General features: G+C 36.8%; 1 protein-coding gene across 6 annotated transcripts in view; it reads left to right on the forward strand.

Annotated features, from left to right (window-relative positions):
• Positions 1–406: 406 nt before the first annotated feature.
• Positions 407–13,099, forward strand: part of ODR4 (odr-4 GPCR localization factor homolog) — a 44,218-nt gene continuing 31,525 nt past the window's right edge. For 2 of the 6 annotated variants that reach the window (XM_064370726.1, XM_064370729.1), the window contains exons 1-5: positions 409–596; positions 3,727–3,852; positions 7,309–7,443; positions 9,938–10,033; positions 11,987–12,093. In XM_064370726.1, coding sequence (XP_064226796.1) covers positions 3,754–3,852; positions 7,309–7,443; positions 9,938–10,033; positions 11,987–12,093 — 437 coding nt within the window. In that variant the 5' untranslated portion in view covers positions 409–596; positions 3,727–3,753. Of the gene's footprint in view, positions 597–1,174; positions 1,281–3,726; positions 3,853–7,308; positions 7,444–9,937; positions 10,034–11,986; positions 12,094–13,099 lie in introns of those variants that run through there. The other 4 variants (XR_010340421.1, XM_064370728.1, XM_064370727.1 and 1 more) reach the window with 4 other exon arrangements.

The following is a 13,099-nucleotide window of genomic DNA, read 5'->3' on the forward strand; positions in this document are numbered from 1 at the left end:
GTAGTGTTTTTCTCATTCCCTACTGGGAGCCCAATTCCGCACCGCCCTTTCCGTTTCCGCTTATCTCTCCGCTCCCCCGCCCCCGGGCTCTCCTATCTCTGCCGCTTAACCGCTGTCCGCGCGGTGGCGCCACATACTACTCGTCACCCCACAGTCCTCCCTGAAGAGCTGGTGACCTTACCGTCAAAGCCCCGGGATGCCATGGGTCGTCCTCTTGGGCGGCTTCTGGACACTGAGCCACTAGAGGGCATCGGTCCTGGCAGGGCCAGACGGCAGGCTCCGGGCTACCGCCACGCTCTCAATGGCGCCCAGAAGGGGGCGGGGTGGCGACCGCAGTCGCTTTGGCTGAGGCTCTGCGGTGAAGGGAGGGGGGCGTTGTACGTCATCAGTCTGCGCCACCTGACTCCCGAGACCCTGGCTTTGGAGTGGAAGTGAGGTGTGGGAAGTAGGTCGCTTTCTGATGAATTAACTGGCAGTGAACTGAGACCAGAGGGAATCTGGCCGCCAGAGGCTGGTACTTGCACCCGAATCCCCATTTCCGGCGAACAGACAGTCCGACGTATATTGTCTGCCACGAGTGCACATTCTGAAAACAGGTAAGTCAGCCTGAGTATAATACGTGTGTGTGCGCGCGCGCGCGTGCACTGGAGCACACAGCTCCCTTTTCAAGAGAAAAAGGAAGGAACAGAGTGTTGGAAAAATGGACCGTCTCTCCGGCATACACTTCTGACGAACTTACCTTGTGTGAAACGGCGTACCTTTTTGGCGGTGGGGAGGTGATACTAAGCGATTCAAGAGGAATTTAAGGAGCCGGGTTAATTCTTGAGGAGAATTAAGAAACCGGTAGCACTTTGAGTGTAGCCTATGTTTTCGTTGCAGAAACTTACCTAACATACTGTTTGTAAGATTGAAAACTGTCATAACTGAAGTTTTTAAACATATTCTTAATTGCTTCAGTAACAACTTGTACGTTTCCAGATCATAATTCTGTAGATTGTTTCGTGTTTAATTACTCTTCCGAAAGAGTTTATTAAATTATTGATTGTAAATAATGCATTCCCAATGCCGTTCTCTCTGCAGTTCCCACAGTTGTGGGCCTTCTGTGAATTGCTGATTTAGTTCTTATGTGAAATTTATTCTCTTTTTCTCTAGTTCCTACTTTTGAATTATGCGAGGCTAAGAAATATAAATGGAAGCATTTTATGATATTTTGTAATAACTAAGAAAAAATAAATCAGCAACAGAGCTTAAGGTTGATTTTTCCCCAAAATATTTTTTAGGTAAGCACCATAATTAAAGTTGCTGGTATATGGAATATCATGCTGTGTCCTAGGCCCACAATATTATCATACTGTTGATCTGTCATTTGGGAAATGTGGATTTTCTGTACTTAGATTCACAGAATCCTAAAATTAGATGGGTTTTCAGATCTGCTAGGATCCAAATTCTTTATTTCATAGATTAAAAAACCAGAGTCCAGGAAGGTTGAGGTGTTTCAGTCACAGTGCTTGGACCACAAAGGCTTTGGCTGATACACAACATTTCTAGAAAATTATGACCGTGCAAGGCAAGAGACAGTTGTCCCTTGGTATCCATGGGCCATTGGTTCCAGGACCCTCACCTGTCCACCCCCATGGAGATCTGTGGATGCTCTACTTCCTTATGTGAAATAATATAGCATTTGCATGCCTTAAATCATCTCTAAGTTACATACAATACCTAATACATTGTAAATGCTATAGTTGTTATATTGTTTAGGCAATTGTGACAAGAAGAAACATCTTTACACTAACAGTACAAGTGCAATCATGCTTTTTTTAAAAAAAAATTAAAATCTGTGGTTGGTTGAATACATGGACGTAGAAACCACAGATACAAAAGACTGACTATATACGTTTTTAGTACTAGCTTTTATAAAGTTTGGTTGACTACATTTAAAAAGTTTGAAGAGCACTAAAGAAAAATTTATCTGACATTCTATCAGATTTCATAATTGAATAGATTTTCATCTCATTATTGCATTCGGTTTATTACACATTAATATGGCTACAAGGTGACACCCTAGAAGAAATAAGGTTATAAGGTTAAATATCATAACTTTGGAATTACTTCTATTTGTTGCAAGAATTAAAAATTATTAGAGCAGAAGAAAAAGGAGTATAATATGCCGAAGTAGAGGAAAGTTAATACATAGAAATGCATACCTGAAGGCATTACTAAAGATTAAAAGCCCTTAACTTCATAGAGGCATCAATGATGTTTAGATAAGCATTCCTAGACTTCGTCTCTAAAACATGATGTGCAAATCTGATTCACGTGTTCTGTTGTCAAAAAAGAGCTAGGAAGAAATTAATGTATTTTGAGAGAAAACTGGACAAGCCTCAACAATAATTAAACAGCGTCCAATAGGACATTTCAAACTTAATCCATACTCTGGGGTTTAGTTTTAAAATGCAAAAATCAGGTCTATCTGACACCAGTACATCTGTCAGTCACGAGACAGTTTTGCATATCTCTAGTAGCCTTAGCTTTGTGGTACTGAATAAGATTCATATTTTTACCAAATCCAAATGATGATTATTCCTAAATTGCAGTGTTCAAAATACTGCAACTGTGTTCCTGCAGTCTCTGTTTGTTTTATAGCTCTTTTGGATATCATCTCTTTTACATTTTCATCCTCACTGCTTATGAGTTCCTTGATTTAATCATTTATTATATTGCCTAACTCTTTTATTGAATATCTTTGGTTGTTGGCTACAGAAATGCAAATCAAAGGAGCATAAGCCAATAGAGGGAATGAATATACTGATTTCCATCCACAAACCAGAGAGAAAGCAGAATAAGAGCTACCCTTAGTAATGATTTGATTGAGGGACTGGTTTCTATTCCTCATTATGAGTATGGTCTTGAAAAACATGAATTCTGGAGCCAGAGTATCTGAGTTTAAATCCCTCCTTTGCCACTTAACCAGCTTTGTCACTTTGGCAGTTTATTTAATCAACTTCTCTTATTTCAGTTTCTTCGTCTATTAAAGGATGATTATAATGATAGTACCTACTTCCTGGGGTTTTGTGAATTGTTAATGTTACATGGAAAGTACTTACAATAATGCCTTGTACAAACTAGAAGCTATATAAATGTTTGTTGTTATTGTATTGCTGTTTATTTACTTAACTCTTGCTGTAGTATGTATTGCTCAAGGACAGAGATCATGTTGCTCATCTTTGTGTTATCCCACTCAGCATAATTTCTAAGCAAATAGTATGGTTCTTTCGTATATGCTTATCAAGTAAATGAATTTGATTCTTTCTGCCTCCCAATGAACTATTCGGAAATTCATGTTTACTATTTAAGCAATGAGAACACTGAGACTTAGCAATAGATTATCAAAGATAATACAACTAAGGAGTAGATCTAAAATAAGAAATCTGGTGTGTTGCCTCCTAGTTTAGTATCCCCGCCCTTATCCCAGGAATGAGAAAAAGGTGTGAGCTCTCATGTCAGCTCTGGTTGATTGTGGTTGTTTCCTGCTGCACTGTGTTGAGAAGAACTCTGGAACTGCATCTGAACTTTGCAAGAAGGAATACCATCTATGTAATAAGCATTTGCTATAAGGCATGTGATAGCATCAGGATAGTACCACTTCTCTTGCTGTAGAACTCCCATGATAAAAACATTGCAAATGATATTTTACCTAAAAATGCTGTATCTTTTTTTTTCTTGTAGTATAGGAGATTAATTTAGTTCCCCAAAATGGGAAGAACCTATATTGTAGAAGAGACTGTGGGCCAGTATCTTTCAAACATACATCTCCAAGGAAAGGCTTTTGTCTCTGGCCTTTTAATAGGACAGGTATGTATCTTTTACTCTGCATTTATTACTAAATAATTACTCTGTAATTTATTAAAACAAATTACATGTTTATTTAAAGTTAAAAGATGCTATTTAATAACAAACTCAAGGTTAGGGGATGGAAGGAAGGCTTGTAGAAGGAATAATTTTAAAGTAGAGCTTTAAGGAAACCTGGAGAAGTAGATGGACCTAGCCCAGGTTTGCTCAAGTCAGGACACCTTCCCCTTTGACCGTGTATAAGTAATTTATAAGGTGGAAACTTCAAAATTAGAATGTTTATTGACCAGATTTTTTTTTTTTTTTTGAGACGGAGTTTCGCACTTGTTACCTAGGCTGGAGTGCAATGGCACGATCTCGGCTCACTGCAACCTCCGCCTCCTGGGTTCAGGCAGTTCTCCTGTCTCAGCCTCCTGAGTAGCTGGGATTACAGGCATGAGCCACCATGCCCAGCTAATTTTTTGTATTAGTAGAGACGGGGTTTCACCATGTTGACCAGGATGGTCTCGATCTCTTGACCTCGTGATCCACCCGCCTCAGCCTCCCAAAGTGCTGGGATTACAGGCTTGAGCCACCGTGCCCGGCCTTGACCAGATTATTTACACTTTGTTTTCTTTTCAGTGTTTTGTACTCCCTTCTAATCTTCCTAATTTCTGGTTGTCTAATTCTTTACAAAAGGAGCTTTTGAAAATTTTATTTCCATTCTAGTTTGTCTTGTCTTACCGCAGACTTACAGGAACAGTGGTCATATTTTTGTTATATGCTATAGTACTCATTTTATTGATTTTTTTTTAATGTTGGATCAATAGGGAGGGAAAGGGATTGGGAAAAATTTGGAATTTAGGCAAATTCTATTTTCTTCTTAGAGCTAAGTCTTAAAAATCAAGCCAAAATGGAACAGAGATTCAGATACTTATTTTAAAATGCATAAACAGCCACTGATTTATTATGAGTGAAGGAAGAACCTGTTCATCAGCAGGAGGGACTAGTCAGCAGTACAAAGCAAAAGAAAAGAAACTAAACCTCTTATTAGGACAATTTTCTTTCTAGATATCTTAACCTGATGCCTTAAAATCTTCAAATTACATAATTAACTTTTCTTATTCTGATTTTATCCATATTCTCAAGCTACTTTATTTTATAATTTGATGCCCCATATTTTATCTACTTATAAAGAAAACACTGTCCAGAGGACTCATGTGTTCAGATGCCTTCATGGCATTTTAGTTTCCTACATCATTCTGAATGAACTTAGTTAATGTCAGTCTGGCCATGAAAAGACAGACTTATTTTCAGAATTTTTGTAAATCAGATTTCTTAGTTTGCAAGACAGTTGGCAAATATACATGGTTCAACCAGGTAGTACCACCCTGTGAGGCCTCTCATTAGACAGCCAGACTGCTTTTCTTGAGAACAGTGTGAATGTCTTTTTGATTCAGGTTCCTTAGGACGTAATGTGCTAAACTCTTTTTGTTAGAAGTTTTCTATTTAAGTTTTTTTCCTTCTCTTTGTTTAAACTATTTAAGGGAAGAAAGGTCTTAGAGAAAGATATGATCAGTAGAGATAAAAAGTCAAAAGAGAAAGACCCTCTTCTAAATTTGTCTTAACTGGGTAAAGGTTGTTTCTAAAGCTCAGCAAAAACTGCCATCTTACAAATGAGTGTCTCATAATTTAGGATCTTCCTTCCATCTATCTTTATGCTGCCTTTTCATTCCTTTCAGTATTCTGTGTTCTTTTTCCTCCCCTTTCTTCCAGAGTTTATTGCTTTTTCCTCTCCTTCCACTTAAGCTTACCTGTTTCCTGGTCTCTGTCAGTTTCTTTCTCTTTTCAAAGTTATACATTTTATGAAAAAAAGGGGAGCCTTCTTAATCGAGGCCTACCTTTTTTTCCTGTGTTTATTTGAATGTAACTTCCTGAAAATAACTTGTAGGAATAATTAGTCTTCTTTTATTTTCTATCCCAAGATGATACTAATGATCAGAGTTTCAGGTCATGTGTGAGGAGGATACCATGCTAACTTGTATTATCAGCCTTATTTTCACTCTTTTTTATAGGAAACTTTCATTCTAGTGAACTGAGCTATTAAATGTTCCCTGAATTTATTTTTAGATCTCCCACCTTTGGTTACTACTTAACTACGATTACAACTGAAGAACAGATTGGGTGTGGTGGCTCATGCCTGTAATCTCAACACTTTGGGAGGCTAAGGTGGGAGGATTGCTTGAGGCTGGGAGTTTGACACTAGCCTGGGCAACATAGCAAGACCCTGTCTCTACAAAAAGTTAAAAAAAAAAGAAAGAAAAAGAAAAAATTAGCCGGGTGCTGTGGCTGATTGTTTGAGCCTGTAGTCCTAGCTACTTAGGAGACCACTTGGGAGGTTTGCTTGAGCCCAGGAGTTCAAGGTTGCAGTGAGCTATGATCACACCACTGCACTCCAGCCTGGGCATTACACTCGCGCGCACACACACACACACATTAGAGCAGGACCCTGCTCTAAATAAATAAACACACACGTGCACACATACACACACACACCTGGGCATTAGAGCAAGACCCTGTCTCTGAATAAATCACACACACACACACACACACACACACACACACACACACACACAGAGAGAACAAAAAACAACAAAAAACCTCCTTGAAGAACATAGAATCTGGTATCACTTTGAATTGTGTCCCAAATCCCTTTTGTTATTCTGTGGAAATTTATATGGAAGTTCCCCACTGTCATCATTTCAGTTAAAATAAGATATAAAAGGTCACTTGTTATTTAATTTTACTGATATTTTATGTTTGTTAAACATCCAATGTGTTCGAATAATTTATGAAACAAATATAATTAGAAAACTGAGTAAGCGTATTGCTTTTTAGTTAATATAATTCATTCACTCATCCGGTAAACCATTTTTAGGGACCACTCTGTGATTTACATTTGGGTTGTACAGATAAATAAGAAGCTGATATTAAATATGTTAAAAGATAAGTCCAGGCACTGTGGCTCACCCCTATAATCCCAGCACTTTGGGAGGCTGAGGCAAGCAGATCACAAGGTCAGGAACGCTGTTTCTACTAAAAATACAAAAATTAGCTGAGCGTGGTGGCAGGCGCCTGTAATCCCAACTACTCGGGAGGCTGAAGAATCGTTTGAACCTGGAAGGCAGAGGTTGTGGTGAGCCGAGATCACATCACTGCACTCCAGCCTGGGCAACAAGAGCGAAACCTCATCTCAAAAAAAAAAAAAAGATAAACAACATGTGAGGGAAAGGTTGTAAGGCCATCCTAGAAAAATAGCTTCCCTCCAGTTTCCACTATAATATGGGTATTAATGATTTAACTTATGACATACACAAACTGAGTAATATTTGTAATAAAAGCTAAGGAATCAGGTATCGCTCTAATCAGAGTGAGTAGTCAGGTATCACTCTAACAAGCTTTTATATTTCGTTTTTGAAGTGTTCTTCACAAAAGGATTATGTGATTCTTGCCACTAGAACGCCACCCAAAGAGGAACAAAGTGAGAACCTCAAACATCCCAAAGCTAAGTTGGATAACTTGGATGAAGAATGGGCCGCCGAACATGCTTACCAGGTTATCTTATTTTTTTTAAGTTTTATTTCAAAAAAGAGCTAGAGTCAAGAAGATTTAGTGACTGAGTAAGGAGAAGAGACATAGGGAGAAAGCAGCTAAAGATGACTGAGATTTTTAGCCTGGGTGTCTAGGAGGATAGCGTTGGCATTACTTGAGGAAGAAACAGATTTGGGATGGGTGAGTGGGAATAATGACTAAATTAATTCACTTACAAGTATTTATTGAATGAATTATATATTGTCTAATAAAGAATGTTAGAATAAGGTAAAAATAGAATTATTTTCTTTTCCAGGGTGGGGTGTGAGGGGAGGGAACTTAGAGGATGAGTTAATAGATGCAGCAAACCATCATGGCACATGTATGCCCATGTGACAAACTTGTGCATTCTGCACATGTATCCCATTTTGTTTTTTTAAGAAAAGGGATTTTTTTTTTTTAAGAAATTTTTCCTTCAAATCAACTTTAAATCTTTTAAACTCAAACGTGTTTCTGTGTATGTATACATATATACGTGGACAAATCTCTGTGTCTGTGTTTGTAGTTGTGGGGCAGTATATAGTTAAAAAGAAATCCCACCTGTAATCCCAGCACTTTGGGAGGCCAAGGCGGTTGAATCACCTGAGGTCAGGAGTTTGAGACCAGCCTGGCCTACAGGCGAAACCCTGTCTCTATTAAAAATGCAAAACATTAGCCATGTATGGTGGCGGGTGCCTATAATCCCAGCTACCTGGGAGGCTGAGGCAGGCCTAGGTGATAGAGTGAGACTCTGTCTCAAAAAAACAAACAAAAAGAAATTCAAGAAATATTTAATTATTATTGTTTTAGTCCATTTGTGTTGCTATTAAGGAATACCTAAGACTGAGTAATTTATAAAGAAGAAAGGCCTGTTTGGCTCATGAGTCTGCTGGGTGCAAGATTGGACATCTGGTGAAAGCCTCAGGCTGCTTCTATTCATGTCAGAAGGCAAAGTGGAGCTGGTGTATAGAGATCACATGACCAGAGAGGAAACAAGTGGTACGAGGTGCCAGGCTTTTTTAACAACCAGCTCTCCTGGGAACAAATACAGCAAGAACTCATCAATTGCTGAGGGGATGGAACCAAACCATTAATGAGGGATCTGCTCCATGACCCAGACACCTTGCATTAGGCCCCTCTTGGGTTCAGATTTCAACATGATGTTTAAGGGGACAAACTTGCAAGCTATAGCAGCTGTCTTCTAAAGAAAATATCAAGTATTGTAAAGTTAAATTCCCAATGGTTTGTAAATAACATTCTACTCTAATTTTGCTTTTCGTCTCTCATAAAATTATATATCACACACACACACACACACACACACACACACACAGAGAATGTGAATCAATTTATATAGTGAATTAGCTTAAGCTTTAACCTCTAGAAAGAAAAGGTTAATTTTACTTTTTTTCCCCTTTCTTGCCTTCACCACCATCTCCTAACAAATGGTTAATTTTTTGCATTGGTGATTTTGAAAACATATGCAGGCTCCCTGTGGTAAATATGAAAACTTTGTTAGAATTGTATTACTATAGTAAGTAGAATTTATTAAATCAGAGGAAACCACCAGCAGACATAATGCAAGTAGATTAAGCATTAAAGTATGGTATCTAATTTTCTAAGACTGTACTCTGGATTGATTGCTTATACATTAAGTAAACGAAAGCTGACTGAAGCACTCTAATTTCTGAGTATAGATGGTAGAAAAACACCCATGTGGTATTAAGAACTGGCCATAATCATGTGAAGGGAAATACAGATATGGAGATATCATGGTAATATGTATCAAAAACCTAAGTATGTGTAACTTCTTAACCTAGTTGTCCACCTCAAGGGATTTGTCCTAAACAAATAATCCCGTGAATGCAGAAAGATGTACTAGGATTTTTAATCAATATTATTTTAAGGTAAAATTAGATATAACATAAATGCCTAATGCCAATAAATGAGTTTAAAAATTTGAGGTAGATCTATGCAATAGAAAGTAATGGATTTTCAAGTCAGACTCCCTCTGTTCAAATTTCAGATCTAGTATGTTGCTAAAAATAGGGATACAAAGGTAGAATTACTTGTTGTTTCCTTAAGGAGCTCCCTGACCAATTGGTAGGGTTCACAGATAATTGTAACAAGGCTATGTGATAAAGTCCATGGGAGCACTACACCGAAGCCCTGTGGGGTTCAGAGATCAAAGGATTAGAGAAGGCAGCTTCCTCAAACTGCCTTTGAAGTATCCAGTAGAGGTGAGACATTTAGCTGATGGTGAGAGGCCGTTGAAAAAAATATTTTAGTCTTTGATTTCCTGAGAAACGGGTTTATTTATTGATGTAGCTAAAGGATGTTATCAGATAGTTTTATTTATAAAGTAGTTTTACGGTGAAAAGCTAAGGACACTCTAAGAAGACACTTAGTTTCTCAAACAGAAAGGATTGCATATAATGCCAAATGCTTCTGTTAGCTAATACTTTATTTCTATTTTTAGGTATCCAGAATGCTACCAGGAGGACTTTTAGTTCTTGGAGTATTTATTATTACTACTTTAGAACTGGCAAATGATATTCAAAATGCCCTGCGTAGAGTAAGTGTGATATATAAAAAATTCTTGATAAAATTAGAGTTATATGTTACTTTTATTGATTATGAGTATATATAATAATTCTAAGCATATTAAGATCCAGTTTCCATAATTCTTTTTGCTGGGGTTACATTGAAAGAGCTTTTTTCACTCAATTGCTTGGACATCTTGAGTGTAATAAATGTTTATATTTTTAATCAAAACTACGTATTTTAAAATAGTCTTTATTTTAGAGATAATTTCTGACGATTAGGAAACAAGTTAGAATGCTTTAACCATTTTTCTTTTGCAATAGCAGTATTCTGCCACACCTTCCATGTAGTACCTAGTGATCGTTACACGAAATTAATAGGTACTGAAATTCTTTGCCTTCTTTTCAATTCTCCCAAGATCCTAAGAGTAAAACATAAAGAAACAATCAGATTATTCCTGGACACAGTATCTATCAGGAATTTCCTGTGTTTTTTGCTTAATTACTGCACTAGAGATTTGGGTAACATAATCTAAAATATCAAGGTCCACAAGCGGTTTTCCCTTAAACCCAAACCTAAGGTAAACTCTGTGTAGTCAGCTATCATCTCTTTTAGCATTCATGATCCACGTGAACTTTTCGAAGTGTATTTCATACCCCAAGAGAGAGGACCTTATAATCTTGAGAAGTATAAAACCCCAAAGTATCCCAGAAAAAAACGTTTTTTAGGTAAGAAAAGTGTGCAGTTGAGAACTTCAGATGTTATAGATTTTTTCAGTCTTGTAACCTCTCCTGTCAGATGTCCCAGTCTCAAGACTTTGATGTTTGCACCTAAGGGAGTAAGGGAAGAAAATGGAGATATTTTCCTCCCTATTAAATTGTTTAGCCCTTTGCCAATTTTTCCATCTTAAATAAATTTACCTCTTTCACAATTGTTCATTCCTTTTGGCATTTTGAACTTTAACCTAAACCTATGCATATTTAATATTAGTAGCATTGATTGTGCACCCTTTTGTGGCTGGTGCTGACTTGAGTTGGGTGAATGTGGGCCCGGTGCTAGAGAGATATAGCCAGGTCCACTTTCCTTTTGCTTTTATATCTTTTGTTCCTAAGAAGCATATAAAACTTTAGAAATGCTTTATCTCTGAAATTACTGAGTTTCAGTTATCTGTTTCCATTGGCTTACATTGGCAAACACTATAAGAATCAGCCTTATAAAACTTGTCAGTGTCACCCATTATTGTGAAGAACTTTATTCATTATAGTACATTAATATTGTGTTTCTGGAAGAAATTTCTTTTTGTATTATGAGGAAAGTTGTGCCTCTTCTGATTATTGTTTTTTTCAGTTTACAGACCATGCAAATTAGGTTACAGGTTAGATTCATCTCTGCATATTATTATTAGAAAGCTTAGAGCCAAATGTATTACCTCCCCTTATATGCATTTTTATATGCATTTTTACAGTTCTCATTTCTGACACAAATTTATGTCACTGTTCTACTTTTTTAACTTTTAATATATGTTATTTCTATATTTTATCTGTCTTTATATATTGCCTTAAGTCTTTTGTGATATTTAAATAAGAAATGCTAAATGGGCTACATGCTCGATTTCTTTCATTAAAATCACTTGTCATTTCTCATTTTAATTAAAATAAAATCTCTATTCTATAGTTTATGTAAAGTCTGCTTGCTCCAAATTAATTTTTCATGTACAGTTAGTCACTAATGACAGTGAATTACATTTTTCTATTTAAACCCAATTTTTTATAAATTCCTAAAAAAGGGAATTCAAAAAGGTTAATAATTAGCTCCAGTCTTTAATTTGAAGAAAAGAAAAATTAGTGGTGGCACATGCCTGTAGTCCCAGCTATGAAATTTTAAATCTAGATGAGAGTTGGGGACATTATAATTACCTATTTCAATACTCACTTTTTTTTTTTTCATTTTGTATTCAATTGATGTGTGTTTTTCTCTTTTTCAGCTAATGTTTGCTGTGGAAAAGTCTATAAATAGAAAGAGATTGTGGAATTTCACAGAGGAGGAGGTCTCAGAACGAGTGACACTTCACATTTGTGCTTCTACAAAAAAGTATCTTTTATTCAGTTGTTTATGGTTTAAAAGTACAAAGTACCAAAATAGTGTTCCTGCAAGGTTTTTTCACTATTTATTTAAATTATCATTTAAAAAATAGGCATAGTTTTGTAAAATTTTTCTGTAAATAACATGGAATTAGAGCTACCAATAATAATAATAGCCATAATTGTTGTTAATCATGTCCCAGGGTCAGGTCATGAAAAGTTTGAGATCTGAAATATTAAAGGCTCAGGATTCCGAATTTTTTTACCAGCTATCTGCCCCTGTACATCCAAGCACAGTAGGTTCCCTAGAGAGATCAATGCCTAACTGATGGCTTAGGTAAAGTAATGTTTTTGTTATGGTAAAGTTTTCACTTCCAATTTCTATAGATAATGATGTACAATTCAAAGCACAGGTCACAGAGCTGGACGGTATAGGACATCCAAGAAATTCTTAGGTCCTTGGCCAAGATGAAATGACACTAAAAGCCAGTTGCAGGGCCTGCTTACCTTCTCTTGTCTGCACTTTGCCAGGGCAAGGGTACCTCCCAAGCAAGGATCAGCCTCACCAAAGGAATGACACAATCCATGAACTTCCAAAGACAGAATTTTAAAAGTGACCATTCCAGCAGAAGCAGGGCGCCCCCCTCCCTGCCCCACATCTTTAGTATTTAACTACAAAGTTTCATATACAAGCCCTTTAATCCAATAAATAGTCTCAGGCTTGACCTCATATAAAACAGTGCTACTTTTTGTTATGGAGAGAGTGTATTTGAGCAGAATTTTTCAGATGCTTTCATTCTATTCATTGCAATTAGCAGGATTTCTAAAAGGTAGGAAATGATTTTCAAGCACTGCAAGTACTATAGTGACAGCAATTTATATGTATGAGTGTATGTATACACATACATATATGCATATATATGCCTATCTTTATATGAAGTGTTAGGATTTTGTAAGGACTTTTGGATACATGCATTTTTTAGTTTATTTTTTGATGGTTTATCTTCTTTTAGTTA

This window comes from Aotus nancymaae, unplaced genomic scaffold (genome assembly GCF_030222135.1).
Source record: "Aotus nancymaae isolate 86718 unplaced genomic scaffold, 86718_ANA_hifiasm-v0.15.2.pri h1tg000108l, whole genome shotgun sequence".
Taxonomy (NCBI): Eukaryota; Metazoa; Chordata; class Mammalia; order Primates; family Aotidae; genus Aotus; species Aotus nancymaae.